The sequence below is a fragment of the Melitaea cinxia genome, chromosome 30 (genome assembly GCF_905220565.1).
Source record: "Melitaea cinxia chromosome 30, ilMelCinx1.1, whole genome shotgun sequence".
Classification (NCBI taxonomy): Eukaryota; Metazoa; Arthropoda; class Insecta; order Lepidoptera; family Nymphalidae; genus Melitaea; species Melitaea cinxia.
This window is the reverse complement of record NC_059423.1, coordinates 1,019,481-1,036,041: the sequence shown is the minus strand read 5'-3', so window position 1 is coordinate 1,036,041 and position 16,561 is coordinate 1,019,481. Positions and strand designations below refer to the sequence as shown.

The window sequence follows — 16,561 nt, the reverse complement described above, 5'->3', positions numbered from 1 at the left end:
AAACGGCTTGACCGATTCTCATGAAATTTTGTGTACATATCGGGTAGGTCTGAGAATCGAACAACATCTATTTTTCCCCCTCCTAATCCTCCTAATCCCCCTAAATTATATGGAGGGGGGGTTTAGGGGGTTTGTAACATGTATGAAAAAACAACGTGGGGTCAGCTAGTAAGTACTATAAAAAAGTAGTTAGGTGTTGTAATTCGTTAATAAAATCTTTGTTTAAATTAACAGGTGTGCTACGAAGGAGATCCCGAAGCAGCCATCATAACATTTTCAAATCCGACTGAAGCCAACGTAGCCTACAAGAGCACCGAAGCTGTGCTCAATAACAGATTTATCAAAGTTTTCTGGCACAACCCCGAGGTGAGTCACATTGAAACATGGTTAATCTGTTTTTCACCGACCGTTGATAAGGACGGCTTGTGTATGTTTCTTAATATCTATATTTTGACATTTTCTCCTAAATTCTTTAAATAAATAGAGGCATTCAATTAGTCTAATATATAAAATTCTCGTGTCACAGTTTTCGTTGCCATACTCCTCCGAAACGGCTTGACCGATTTTGATGAAATTTTTGTGCTCATCCGGTATCTATGAGAATCGGCCAACATCTATTTTTCATCCCCCTAAATGTTAGGGGTAGTCCACCCCAAAAAATTTTTTTTTATTTTTTAGACAAAATTTTTAATTTCTATTTTTTTATGATACAACATTAAAAAATACATACAACCCTAAATTTTCAACCCTCTACCATCAACCCCTATTTTTAAATAGCGTTTAGCGGCAAGACAACGTTTGCCGGGTCAGCTAGTATGTGATATATTGCCATTTCAAAGCTTTGTATACACTATTTTCAATTTGTTTTAGAAACTAAAATTCAATATCAAACTACCGTTTCAGCTTTACTAATATTTTATGTTGTATAAAATGTATAATAACTATAGATTTTGTAATGTATATTAGATTTTGTTGTACAGTTATAATTCTTGAGATGAGCTTTGATTTAACTAAAAGTGTTGTTTTTTGTGTATAGAATAAACAAGAGAATACGGCGCCGGGCGGCCAGCAGCCGAACAAACCGACCGACAGTCAGAACCACCTCATGTCTCACAACAAGGTCCTCATCAACAGGGAAAACATCAAAGCTACCGCCGACATCAAACAGGCCGAAAAGGTGGGATTAGACTGTAATAAAAAAAAAAAGTGCATAAAAAAAAACAAATTATTAGGACTAAGTGAATGAAACGGTCGTATTTCAAAAAATATTTTAACACTAATTGGCTATAAAAAATCATACTATGACTCATAGAAACTATTTAATGCCTAAGCAGTAATAATACCTGTATTATCTAGTATCGGTTACAAATAACAATGTTACTCCAATCAATTTATTGCGAACACAAAGATCAGACGAGTAGAATTGAATTAGTTTTGGAAGTAAAACTTCTTTACGTACGCTTGACTTGGGGAGTAAGCTAGTGAATGCGTGACGAGAGCGTTGCGAAAAGTGTGATCGGGCGAGGCGAACGGCGCAAGAGATCTCTCTCCCAGAGAGAGGTGCGAGCACACATTTTCTTTCTCCCTTTCTGTCATAGAAGGTTACGTTTCGTATATCTAAGTCACAGTGCAGGCCTACTGTACAGAAGTGTTACTTCAGTCGTGTGGTCTAAAGCACACTCGTTTTATTTGTCAGTCTAAGAAGTCTTGCTTCAGTTGTACGGTCTAAAGCAGTCTCGTTTTTTTTGTCAGTCACATGCAGTGTATAAATGTGTGTCGTCATGAAACAGGCCAAGGAGACGTCCAACGGCCAGCAGCCGGCGCTGGTGAACAAGCCGGCGGTGAAGGCCGGCAACAAGCAGGTGGTGGAGGTGCACCGCCGCGCGCAGGAGCTGCTGCGGACCCAGCTGCAGCAGCAGCGGCTGCTCATCCAGCGCCTGGAGAGCGGTGAGGGCCAGGAGATCTGCTGAGTAGTACTACTCTCGGGTGGTGTTGTGATGTGAAGGGAGGTTGTTGGAGGTGTACCTCTCCGATCATCCTCCCGCAGGGATCCTGTGAGACATCGGGTACGACTGGGTCCAGCGAAGCCGTCTGATCCCCGGGATGGGTGTCATCTGCTACGCTGATGACCACCTGCACCTTTCCTGGGTGTCAATTTTTTTAAACCAGGAGCTTTCTACCTTACACAGGAACACAACACTGCACACATGCACTTGACCCCAGTGTATTTAGTCGTGATCTGAGTGTTGAGGTACATCCCCAGACGGGCTGGTCCAAATTTCAAGAAGTTCAAGAATTTCCAACTGTGTCTCTACCTCGATGGAAAGTTGGTCTTAGATCAGCGGATGTGTAACAATAGTTTTATGATGTTAATTTGATATTTTCTTTCAGGCAATGTGACAGAACAACAAAGGGACGCTCTGCTGAAAGCTATTAACGCGGCTCAAGAGGGCATCGAGAAACTTAGCAAGGAATTGATTGCCAATAACGGCATGCTGAAGCAAATACAGGTCTGATTTATTGTTATATGCTTTCTCTATACATATTTAATATCTTATACATAAAATTCTCATGTCACATGTTAGTTAAAATACTCCTCTGAAACGACTGGGCCGATTTTTATGAAATTTTGTGTGCATATCGCGTAGGTCTGAGAATCAACCAACATCTATTTTTCGTACCCCTAAGTTATAGGGGGTGGGGGGGGGATAAGAGATTTTATTATTAATTAGCATATAGTATATATATTTATACTGTCATGCTGAGGTAAAAGGCAGTAGTATAAATATGGAAATCAAGACAAAATTTGGGTATTGGATCAAGGTTTTGGACTTATTTTACCTTAGTAAATGATATTATAATCATCAAAATGTTAATTTAAAATTTAATGTATTCAAATAAGTTACAATTTTTTGATAAAAATTAATTATAGTCAATTTAAATAATATATAAACTAAGAACATTAAAATAAGTATGAATTTTAAATTTGATTACATATTTTTTGTTGATTTTTTTTTTTAAATTAAAAAACAAAATAAAACAAAAATGTATTTAGTAATAAGAAGTTTTTAATAAAAAACAGGACGAGTCGGTGGCAAGGTCGATGTCTCGGCTCCAACTCGATCAGGTACCGACCGTTGCGTGCGCATGCGCCCGCGTGACATGCACATGTTACATGCACATGTTACGCGCTCCTTACATGTCCATATGCTTGACATGTTTCTATACTCATACATGCATTTGAAGTGACTCTTCTTACGATATATTTGAAAGGCGTTTGCAAAAATACATTTTTATGCATGATATAAAACAACATGCACATTTTAATATTTCACATGTTGAGTACACCATGGGATATACGTACAAAGAACGCTGAATTCATCATTTATTATATTTATAATAATTACTCGGAAGTTACTAGAAAGATTTACAAAAATATAATGCATGTTGCTAATTTCACGTTAAAAATTGAATGAAATTAAGGGAAAAAATACAGGCACTTACATTTTTTTATATTAATGTCACTTCTAAGCAATAAATGTTGTAATGTTTGTAGTTTTTAAATAAAGGTATGAAAAGAAACGAAATGTAAAAAAAAACATACCTAATGACCATTTCACATAAGTTTTATAAAAAAATACATTTTCTCTTTTGTGTGTTATATACACAAGAAACGCCTCGCTTGAATGCGGAGTATTATGTTTTGACAACTATCACGTAGAGCTTTAAAATATTTTCAAAATAACAGGCTATAAAACCGCGTGTGCTTTAGACCACACAAATTGACTCTTATGAAACGTATCTCCTCTCTCTTTCTACCATCACTACCTTATATCACCCACTCAACTTCCGTTCGCCTCGCCCGATCACACTTCGTAACTCTGCCACGCATTCACCAGCTCGCTCCCCAAGTCAAGTGTGCGTAGTTTTACTTCAAGGCGTTCATAAAATAAATACAATAGTAATTATTTATCTTTTCACAGTTGGTAAACTTAATTACAGAGTTTTTTTTTGTAATTTTATTTCTGTCTTGTGTTTAAAGAGGGTTTGTTCAAGGGTTGAAGATGACACCCTCGTAGAACCATCTTAAAACTACCTTCGCTTACGCTAAGCTATAAATATAATATAGACATTTTGCTTCTGACGATAGTGGATGACCATAATATTACATTAACCATAGCTATGTTTCATTTCTTTTCTATTGCCTTGGAGTGCTGTATTTTTTTATTTCTTACGCTTAAAATTTTAGTCGCTTTGTTATTTTTTCGAGTTTTTGTGTGTTTGTATGTCTTATGTTTTTCGTTTTTATATATTTTTTCATTTATTACTTTAAAAATAAAATTACTTAGAATTTTATCTCATTCGGTTAACTCAATGTTAAGTTGTCAAATATAATATTGTAATGAATTATTTTAAATATACTGAATATTTGATATTTTAAAACAAAATATAAATAACAGTTACAAAATATATAGACCCGCATTGGAGCGGCGTGGTGGATTAAGCTCCGATCCTTTTACTCCCTGTAGGCATGGAGAAAGATCCCATGCCCAGCATTGGGGCGTTACAGGCTTAAATAATTAATCTATTAATAAAGGCGCATGCGCAGCAAGCAACGATCGTTTTATATAATATAAAAACGCACTCGCTTAGACACGTATTACGTTAAAATACATTTACATATTGTATATAATATATATCACTAAATGTAACTAATTGTCTGTCGGTGGAGAGACGCTTAAAGGTCATTAAATCATAATATACATATATAAAATTCTCGTGTCGCGGTGTTTGTAGTTAAACTCCTCCGAAACGGCTTGACCGATTCTCATGAAATTTTGTGTGCATATCGGGTAGGTCTGAAAATTGAAAAACATCTATTTTTTATCCCCCTAAATGTTAAGGGTAGTCCACCCCATTTTTTTTTTAATTTTTAGATAATTTTTTTTTTTTTTTTAATTATGATTTGGCGTTGAAAAATAGATACAACCCTGAATTTTCACCCTTCTACCACCTATTCCTATTTTTGTATAGCGTTTATTGGCAAGACAACGTTTGCCGAGTCAGCTAGTATACATTATAAGTGTACGTCTATATATTAATACGTGAAACAAAAACTTTGTATCCCTTTTTTCGCACACTTATAGTTTATATAATAAAAAAATATGATTAAAAATACATTAAACACTATTATGTATTTGACACACACACGCATATATACTCTTTTGTTTATTATTACAGAAGTATAGTCTCTGACAACAGAACCTTAATAATATTTAAACTTATCATTTAAGTTAACTATGGTCGAAATGTGACCAGTGGGCGACCACAAGTTTATAATTAGTTTACTGATTTCATCTTTTATTATCTCTTAATGGAACTATTGAACTTCGTTATAAATAATATCAAGCGCTTTAAAATTTATATTAACTCTCATTCAATTCAAATCAAAACAATTTCATTCGAATAGACTTCAAAAGCACCTTCGAATCGTCATCTTACAAATTATAATTTTAAGAGATTACAATAGTCAAAAGTGAAGCTACCATCAATTCGGAATGTAGATTGTGCAGAGAAGAATCGGAAAGAAACTTCGCAGTTACTGTTTTAAAATGAATAAACTGTGTTTTAATATAATATTTAATTGTGAAGAGTGCAGTTTTTTTTTATTACTTGTTAAGTAGTTTAGTTATTACGATTCTCTAATTGAACGTACTGAAAATTAAGTAGTAATAAAATAGTTATTAGTTAGTCAGTAGTAAATAGAAGTATCATTACAGAAGTTATTAAATAACTCCTATAATTAGCGGTAGTTAAAAATTGTATTATCTCTACCCATTATTAGTACACAAAAGTAAGTAAAATATTATATTTACTAACTTGTATCTCCCTCTGAACTTCCGTTCGCCTCGCCCAATCACACTTACTGTAACGCTCTCGTCACGCATTCACCAGCTCACTCCCCAAGTCAATCGTGCGTATTTTTACTTCAATAAATGAAAGTAGTCGAATTGATAACCTCCTCCTTTTTTGAAGTCGGTCGAAAAGTAAAGATGTTATGTTAACTTGAGCGCTTTTATTGTCGTCTTCGTACAATCTCTACACAATTGTTTTAGTAAATAAGGCAATGCAAATATTACTATTTCATAAAAATAAAGTTAATAATATTTTAATATTACCATCGCTGCCTGTGTATATGTATATAATAAAGGCTTGGCTTGTCTGTAAATATAAAAAAAAAATAGAACAATGATTTAATCCAAACTTAAACGATATTTTTAAACCTTATAAATCACAATCCATAAATGAAATTAAATCCAATTTAAGAGAAAAAAAATGCTTTTTTAAGCTTATCCTTTGATCGGAAAATATTTTCATAACAAAAAGTACGCAAACATCAACAACTAACTGTTTAACAGATATACTAATGATTAATTATTATATTTGAAATAATATACTCATAATGTGAACGATAAATAAATAAAAATATATTATTAATAAAAATTTTCTTTATAAAAAAATGATTTTCCCAAAATTTTGAAGAAATCTTCCAAATTCCATTTTCGGGTGACTACTCCATAAAGCTTACAAAAAAAATAATTGCCTATTATGTCTTAATTATAACCAATAAGCGTACAAATAAGATTCGGTAAAGTTAATAATAATAATAATAATAATAATAATAAGATTTATTTATTTTCTCACCACAATATTGCTAACAGGACATTAGATGGGTACATAATAACATGAGCACTAATATTGTGGGAGACTGGTGCCTAAGCTAGGCTCGAGGCCTGTGTTTCAGGACACCGGTAATTAATAATATTTAAATAATAATTAATAAATTTAAAACGTGATAAAATACATAGACTAGACATATTCCTAAACCCCCTTTTTGGTTCGTTGTTCTATTAAATGCTTGTGTGTTGTCTAAATCCTGATCTCTATATTGACAATACGATTCGTTTTGAAAATTTAATGTTTTGTAAGCAAAACTAACCGTTTTGTGAATATAGAAACGGGGCTTAGACGTATGTTTCTTGTAAAAAGTGCTGTAACTAACTGCGTTTTAAAATTTATCTATGAACGTAATATTAATTGATCTCTTTGTCATCAGGTGAACGCTAAGAAACCGAAAACGTTGCAAGAGGTACAGAAGGACATACTGGACGCCGAGTTAGATATAATAACGAAACAACAGGTAACGATGACTATCTTTGTTAATTTCTAAAAACTTTTGGGCAGTGCAAAACTGCAAATACAGGCAAAGGGATTTCAAAGTTTCATATAAAGGGCTTTAGTCAACACCGTTTTGGTGTAGTCGAGCGGGTAGTCGCTTTAAATACCGACGGTTTACGGGTTACATTCTCGCTCGGGATGGATATTTTATTTGTACTAATTTCTGTCTGGTTTGGATGTCTGCCCTTGTGAGTCTCCCCACCGTGCCTCGGAGAGCACGTTGAGCCGTCGGTCCCGGTTGTTATCATGTACACTTGATAGCGATCGTTACTCATAGTAGGGAATATATCCAATAACCCGCATGGGAGCAGCGTGGTGGATTAAACTCTGATCCTTCTCCTACATGTAGAATGAGGCCTATGCCCAGCAGTGGGATATAACAGGCTAAATGCTTTAGCCTACTTTTTTTAAGAATCAATTAGATGTTATTAATCGTGAATAAAAGCCGATTTTAAATTGCGAAATGACTAATTCAATCGATGACTTTTTCCAGGAGGGTCAGGATGTGACGGAACTGGCCAAGAAGATAGCGGATATGAGGCGTCAGATGGCGCTCCAGTACCCCACGTTCCCGACCCCGAGGAGGGCGCACTCCAGGTGAGTTTGATAGATTAAAACTAAAAAAATGACATCGAGAAGCTATTTAAATATAATAATATGCGTCCTTAGTACATTAAATTATATATGTAGAATAAACATTTTTGAATATCATAACAAAAATCGACCGCTCCAGCGGGATTCGAACCCGCGTCTCCGACTGACCGTGTCGGCGCTCTAGTCAATTAAGCTATGGAACGATGCACCCGCTAGAGCGAAATTTTTGATATCATGATTTTTATATTCGGTTTAAGCAACTAATATAAAGCAGTACTTACTGCTTGATTATATTGAATCTTTTGATATTATACTTCGGCTTTGCAATAAGAATAGTAAATTGGATCTAAATGTTAAAAAACGAGTGTGCTTTAGCCCACACGACTGAAGTAAGACTTCTTTAGCAATAGGCCTGCACTGTCTTAGATATATAAAACGTAACTGGTTATGAGAGAAAGAGAGAAAATGAAAATGTTGTCCCCAAGTCAAGTATGCGTAAAGAAGTTTTACTTCGGTAATAATTGATAAAAGGTACAAGGAAAGCACAAACATTACTTGGTCTTACTCTAAATGTATATAAATAAAAATAAATCGCCAAAATATACTTCCAAACGATTGCTTCGAATCGAATGAATGCTTTTTTTTTAATTTTTAAACATTGATTAAATTGTATTTATATTGTAGATGTAAAAGCAGTCTTGTTTCTAGGATATTTGAGTTATCTGAGTCGTATTTGATTTAAATAATAGCTAAGAAAAGTAGTCATACTAAAGAAGCATCGTGAAATACTAACAAAACAATAATATTGTAAAATTATTTAATAATAATATTAGATATTTATATTTTATTCTTTCAAGCTACCGTATTGTGAAGAGAAAACTTCGGTAAGATGTATTTACAGTAATATTAGTTTAAAGAATGTTGCCACACTATAAGAAAAATCGATATTGAGTTGCCATTTTTGGCCATAGTTCCTCTTATGTCCGAATTAATTATGACTTTAAACCATGTATGTTATTTTAAAATCCATGTTACTTTAAAAGTTCAAAAAACGATTGTGCTTAAGACCACACGACTGAAGTTAAACTTCTTTAGCTCCATCTAACTTATATCTCCCTCTCAACTTCCGTTCGGTTCGCCCGATCACACTTCGTAACGCTCTCGTCACCACCAGCTTACTCCTCAAGTAAAGCGTGCGTAAAGAAGTTATACTTCTATAAATAGCTTATGTTATTAATAGTCAAAAAATTATTAAAATCGACGTTGTAGCCAATGATGATTATCGCTTCGCTAAATAATGTGTACCTTTGTTATGGAAGGAACAAGTAACGATATAACATGGGGATGTTATGACACATGGGGATGTTATGATAACTTCATAACATCCCCATATGTTACGAATCTCTTTAACAAAAATAAAACAAATTAATAATTGTGTTATACTGTGTGGTTACGGCAGCAAAGAGTATAAGCCCTTTTTCCGTGGGAGGCGACTAAGGAATAACACAGTTCCACTATCACATTGGAACTTAAAAAGCCGACCGATGGCGGGATAACCACCCAATTGCTAACTTTGAAACACACAGGCCGAAGACGGGCAGCAGCGTCTTCTGTGCGACAAAACCAGCCCTGCGGTCACCAACCCGCCTGCCCAGCGTGGTAATTATGGGCAGCACTTGTGGAGGCCTTTGTCTAGCAGTGGACTGCGATAGGCTGAAGTGTGTGTGTCAGCGTGTGTTTGCTCGCAAGCGAAAAAAAAAACCGACTTCAATTACATCGACAAGTAATACAATGTAAATAGACGAAAAAATAGTCAAAGTAATTACGCGTTATCAAAGATTACTCTAAAAGTAATGATCAGATTTCGATCAAATTTAAATTAGGTTACATGACAAGCATTAGCTTTCGACTAAAGTAAGAATCATCAAAATCGATAAACCCACTAAAAAGTTAATGCGGTTTAATACAGCGTAGGTCGACGAATAAATAGTCAAGTAAATACGCAATATTAGATAAAACTCTATAAGTACTTCTCAGATATCCATTAAATTTAAATGGGACCAAATGACACGCACCACCTTTCGATTAAAACAAAATTCATCGAAATCGGTTCACCCAGTCAAAAGTTCTGATTTAACATTCATAAAAAAAATACAATTGAATAGAGAACCTCCTTCTTTTTTTGTAGTCGGTTAACAAAATGAGGTATTTTCCATACTGTTGCTGAAGGTTTAAGCGCATTTTAAATATATAAATTTATTTACTACTATCCGACCCGTACCCACCTCGTTGGGCGTTAATTATTATTTTGATGATGCAAAAATAAAGTTTTCATTTCGCTCGTATTTCTCCGACTTGATTTACATATACTGGTATTTTTCACTGAATTTTTTGTTCAATAACAATAAAATATAACCTATATCGCTCCTGAATAGTGTTGCTATCTGTTAGTGAAAGAGTTTTCATGATCGGATCAGTATTTGCGAAGATTACCCCCTACACAAACAAACAAAGTTCGAAACTTCTTTATAATATTAGTTTACTATATGCGGGGTAGACGACCGTGTGTATGTGTATCAAAAACAACTATTCATTTAAACATTTATAAACATTTTACAAATGAAAAAATTTAAAAGATTATTATTTTTAAAACTAAAGTTACCACAGATTCGCAATGTAGATTGTGCAGAGAAGAATCGCAAAGAAACTCCGCAGTTACTCTTTTGAAAATAATATATAAACTGTGTTTTGAAATACGGCATCGCTAAGTCCACACACCTATCATCTATGACTAGCCCGTTGGCGCAGTTTGTAGTGACCCTGCTTTCTGCTCAGGTGGTTGTGGGTTCGATTCCCGAGTCTGGGTGTAATATAAATATTTATTTATATATGTATAATTTATAAGTATGTTTATCGAAAAAAAAAAAAAAATAGGTAGCTATATACCAGTCGGGTGTAACCTATAACACAAGCATTATGTTGCTTACTTTAGGAACAGACGACTGTGTGTGTATTGTGTAAATATTTATTTATATATTTATCTATCATCATTTAAATGTCAATTTACTTGTCACTTATTGGCCACTGACTGTGCAGGGGCGGCCGCTTCAGCGCGTCGCTGCGCTATCAGCGCGGGGCGAAGGCGTACAGCGTGAACCAGTCGGTGGACCACCGGCCGCGCACCCTGCTGGTCTCCGGCTTCGAGCCCGAGGAGCTGGACAGCGTCACGGCGCACTTCGCGGTGAGGATCTACACGGTTCCTGTGCGCGGACACGATTCGTGAGATGATGAGAAGTTTCACTTCTGTCGTTTGAGAAGTGCAACTTCTACAATCGTAGGAAAGTAGGTCGATGCGATTTGTTATATTGATCATTGAAAAAGGTCGTAAGCGCTATTCAGATGTTTGAGTAGTAATGTATTGTATTTCATTCTTTCCTATACATTTATGTGTTTGTTTTTTTTATCGTGACGTATTTTCGTTTCATTGAGTTTCAAATCAAGCTTTGATTCTTTTGCATGAAGTTTCTATATTTATAAAAATGATTGTTTTTGAAACTGGGTGATTAGGTAACGAACTGTTTTTGAAATTATCATTTATCATTGATCGTACATGAATGCACGATTTCTATATAAGGAAAGATGATTCGTTCGCAAACGAGACTCGTTAACAAACAACGGCACTCGTTTGTTAGTTGCGTTTAGTGATGTATGTTATACAGATAGTTTAATTTGGAACGTGTCTCGTTTCGAAGTAGCACTTGTGAACGAAAACGTATCATTTCTACCGTATATCATCTACACTTGTAGAGACGACGCGTAAAGCCGCCGACCGAGCGAGTGGTGTATAAAAGCTGAGGTAGGGTACAGCGAGAATTTCCTGCTCAAAACCTCGACCTTACTGAAGATCACAGCTAAATAATACTGTTTTCAAGCAGTATTGTGTTCCTATGGTGAATAAGGTGACCAGAGCTCCTGGGGGAGGAGGGGGGGTGATAGGGTCGGCAACGCGCTTGCGATGCTTCTGGTGTTGCAGGCGTCTATAGGCTACGATAACCGCTTACCACCAGGCGAGCCGGACGCCAGTTTGCCGAGCTAGTGATATGATAATAAAGTGTGTGCCGTTGCAGCAATTCGGCGAGATCGCGGCGAGGCAAGCGGACGCTACCGTGCCACAGCTACTGCTGCAGTTCCGAGCGCGCGCCGGCGCCGAGCTGGCGGCCGCGCGGGCGAGGCTCTTCGGGGACCGCACGCTCTCGGTGACTCACCACTAGTCCACGGCCCACTGCTGGGCACAGGCCCCACCGCGCCGGGCGGGCGGGGCCGCCTAAACAGTCCACTGCTGGACACAGGCCTCCACAAGTTCGCGCCAAAAATGCAGTGAACTCATATGTGTTGCCCGTAGTCACCACGCTGGGCAGGCGGGTTGGTGACCGCAGGGCTGGCTTTGTCGCGCCGAAGACGCTGCTGCCCGTCTTCGGCCTGTGTTTCAAAGCCAGCGGCTAGATAGTTATCCCGCCATCGATCACTTTTTTAAGTTCCAAGGTGGTGGTGGAACTGTGTTATACCTTAGTCGCCTCTTACAACACCCACGGGAAGAAGGGGGTGGCTGTATTCTTTAGTACCGTAGCCACACAGTACTCGCTGACAGCTGTCGGTGACTGCCTGGTGTTAGCTAAGATAAACATTGTTTGTTTTGTCTTGGGAACTACTGCTCCGTATTGGAACATTCTTTTGTCTTGGCTAGCCTATCTACCGAGGAAAGCTATAGGATATTTTTTTTTCTTTAAATTATCATATATATAATTGCGAGGCGCAGCTAGTAAATTACAAAATAATAGTCATTGTTCCCTAATGAAGAGAAACCAACAAGTACCCAAAGATAGATAAATAACATATTGATTGCAGTCACTACGTATACAGTGAGTAATAAAAAAAGGAGAATACAAAACATCCACTAATAAAGTTCGTCAAAACGGCCTTATTGCCACTAGCGGCCTCTACCAGACGACCTTATTAAACATATTTAAGGTACTCGATAAAACTGGCTTTCGGTAAATCTTTAGATTAAGGACCGTCAAATGATCTATACTTAAAATTTGACAGTTTATCAGCGTAATTTCGTTACCAAAAAAAAAAATACCTTAACCTATCTAACTTCATAATGAGGGCCCTTAATCTACAGAGTAACCCGGCTTTCTACTAAAAAATAAAAATAAATAAAAATCAATACACCCAATAAAATGTTACTAAATAGCACATATTAAAAAAAATATAATGAAGAACCTACTTGTTTTGAAATCGATTAATAGTTATACAGAATAGTACAATAATCTATATGGAAAATTCCTGTATTACAGATCACATGGGTATCGAACAACAAGGCGCTGACCGCCGCACCCGCACAGAATGGAGACTCCGCCGAACACAAGGACACCGAGGTAGACACACACACGCACTTGAGACCACTGATGTACTTCCTTTTTATTTAAAAGTAACGTCAAAGGCTGTTTCAGTTGTCGTCTTAATCGCATGTTTTATTATAAAATCTATTTTACGCTTCAGCCTGTAAAATCCCACTACTGGGCATAGGCCTCTTTCCCCATGTAGGAGAAGGATCGCAGCTTAATCCACCACGCTGCTCCAATGCGGGTTGGCGGATATATTCCCTACTATGAGTAACGATCGCTATCAGGTGTACATGATAACAACCGGGACCGACGGCTTAACGTGGAGAGCACGTAGGGGAGACCCACAAGAACTGCACAAACACCCAGACCACGGCAAACACCTGTATGGCCAATACAAACGTTTTTCATGTGCGAGCATCGAACCCACAACCGCCAGCGCAACAGTTACAATCCATGGCTGTAACCGTTGCGCCAACGCGGCGTCAATTTCTCTATCTTCTCGGCGCGGCGTCTAATTTATTAGTCTCAAAAGTTTTAAAAACACCTCTTAATAAAATACGAGCCAATATCTAGTAATAAAACTAACTTTACAGAATCAAAAGGAACCGACTTCCGACCCGCTCCGTTTCGACGAGGACGAAGAGGACGAAGAGGACCGCTCCTGGAGGCGTTGACGACACCCCCCACCCCACCCCCCGCCTGTACACACCTCGCGAGCACCCTGTACCAACTCTCTACACTTTACACGTGTACCATATATGTCCATATCTATTCGAGAGGTCGAGTGTATAATTCTGTATAGCTATATATGTACGATGTACCAGCTTATTTGTAGACTGTACAGTTATACATGTACCGTGTATGTTCACCTTAGTTCGAGAGGTCGCGTGTATAATTCTTTGTAGCGTGTATAATACGTATATTTTCACCTCCATCCAAGAGGTCGTTTGTATATATCGATTTGAAACGCTTAAATTTCGAATTGTTAAAATCGTACACGAGGTGTCTTGTATACAAGGGGTCTGTTGTATGATATGTAAGTTAACTGGCGAATGAAAGCATTAAATTTGTTTTGTATAATATCGTTTTTGATTAGATGAAATTAGTCACTTAAATTGAAATATTTATTTAAATTTTTCGTTACACAATAATGCCTAACCGAAGACACGTAAAAGTTTTTGTTCGCCAGTTCTTACACAATAAATATATATATAAATATCGCCTATTATACATAATACGGATTTTGACTACTATACAAACTAATATAAGAGTTTGAATGTATAATTCGTCGTAAATTTTCATTATGGACTCTGTAATGATCGTAATCATTCCGATCTCATAGGAAACGTTCGAAACATCAATACGAACAGCTTCGTTGAGGTTTTATACTAATATTTTGTAATGAACGGCTCGATTTATACGGAATGTTCCGAGATAATGTACTGTTTAATAACATAACATAACAATACACTTTATTGTACACCAAAACAGAAATAATACATATTATGAACTTAAACAGAGTATCATCAGGCACAAAGGGCGGCCTTATCGCTAAAAAGCGATCTCTTCCAGGCAACCTAGGGGCAGAGGAGATGGTATTGTGTCGGTGTTGGTGTACAAATTGAGACATAAACGTTTGAATATATTTACTTATTTACATACATACATACATACACATATACATACATATATACATAAATACGTATTAACATAGGCTTTAAATCAATCCACAAACACTACATACCATTTATAAGATATATATGTTATATTTTAACACGTTGAACGCCGCCTTGATATTTTAATTTTTCTGGAACACCATGTAGTCGACACACAATTGTTCCGTTGGTGCCGCGGGCGACACCACGTGACCGCGAGCATGAGTCAACTTAAAAAAATATCTCTTGGAAATATAAGTCAGATAGTGTAAGGAAGAATAGGTAATATCTTTAAGAATGGAATGTAAGAAGAAAAATGGTAGTGTAATAAGAAATTTTCATAATTTTTTTTAAAATAAGGACTTAATCTGACCCCATGGACTCAATAAGTGTGGCTTAACTGGTGTCCCCTTGGCGTTCAACGTGTTAAATAGCAGCAGTGGGCACAATATAGATTTACAAAAGTAAATTTCTTGCTCAAAAATTACTGAATGGATTTTCATAAAGTTCGCTTTCGCGTTCGCTTAAACCGAATATAAAAATTATCATATCAAAAATTTCGATCTAGCGGGTACATCGCGGGTTCAGTCGGAGACGCGGGTTCGAACCCCGCTGGAGCTGTCGATTTTCGATATGATATTCAAAAATGTTTCATAATGTTTTCATACAGGGACCGAGTGGTTAATGAATGATTAAGTGTATAATTTGTTAAAGTTTTGTTTAGAGCTCCTGGTGGGATATGGGGGGGTATTGGGGGTAGGGACGGCCACGCGCTTGCGATGCCGTATACATATGTTATTAAAAGTTTGCTTATCAATCATCGTGAAACACAGTTTTTAAAATATAAATAATTTAAATTCGTACATTGTCCCCAGAACATTCTGTATAATACACAATAGGCTCACTAAAATGTAACACCAGTACATATGTAGGCTATATATGATATAGGCTATAAAATAACTTGTCAAATAGAATAAATTATATACCAGTAATTTCTACTGTAGGTTCGTTTTGGTGTTGAACTGATGAGGATGTTTCGGTGTGGTTAGAGCTCTGGTAGTAATTTTAGTTTCCTTAAATTATCTCGCTTGAGCGCAGAAAGTAAGGTCTTTCAAACTCAAATTATGAGTATTGATAGAGATAGTCTCCGTTATTAATTTATTTTTATTTTCAAGATTTAATTTAATTCTGATAGTACGCTATATTAATCGATCAATAGAACTTAATTCCTATTTTGAAAAAGATTACCTACGTTTACAGTTATTCCATATAAATAAGATATAATGTTTATAGAAAAATCTGAATATAGGACACTAAAATAGGCCAGCAACGAACCCGCAACTAAAGTTACAAATGTCGAATAGCAGTAACCACTTAACGTCAGGTGATACTGTCTCTTTGTTTAACCTGATTTATATAGACAATGGAAAAAGACACAGTATAAGGCCAATTTATGTAAAAAAGTTGAATATTAACAAAATAAGGTTCTATTATACTTAATTTATTAACATGCGTTGTGTTTTCTCAAAGTAAGCACATAAGTAGTTAAACTTACGCGACCTATTAACTTTGACGGCCACTAATTAACGCTTTCGCTTATATGGGATTCAATTTACTTTGTCACTTTGAAATTTCTGAAATTTCGACGACGCCTGTGACCATTGT

The 16,561-nt window shown here is 36.4% G+C and overlaps 1 protein-coding gene across 1 annotated transcript in view; it reads left to right on the top strand.

Annotated features, from left to right (window-relative positions):
- Positions 1 to 13,915, top strand: part of LOC123668058 (RNA-binding protein 26) — a 35,875-nt gene extending 21,960 nt beyond the window's left edge. The window contains exons 14-24 of the mRNA XM_045601850.1: positions 235 to 366; positions 1,037 to 1,177; positions 1,791 to 1,947; positions 2,392 to 2,510; positions 3,083 to 3,127; positions 7,118 to 7,201; positions 7,733 to 7,836; positions 10,930 to 11,074; positions 11,961 to 12,089; positions 13,191 to 13,271; positions 13,835 to 13,915. Of these exons, the coding sequence (XP_045457806.1) occupies positions 235 to 366; positions 1,037 to 1,177; positions 1,791 to 1,947; positions 2,392 to 2,510; positions 3,083 to 3,127; positions 7,118 to 7,201; positions 7,733 to 7,836; positions 10,930 to 11,074; positions 11,961 to 12,089; positions 13,191 to 13,271; positions 13,835 to 13,915 (1,218 nt within the window). The remainder of the gene's footprint in view (positions 1 to 234; positions 367 to 1,036; positions 1,178 to 1,790; positions 1,948 to 2,391; positions 2,511 to 3,082; positions 3,128 to 7,117; positions 7,202 to 7,732; positions 7,837 to 10,929; positions 11,075 to 11,960; positions 12,090 to 13,190; positions 13,272 to 13,834) is intronic.
- Positions 13,916 to 16,561: the final 2,646 nt, after the last annotated feature.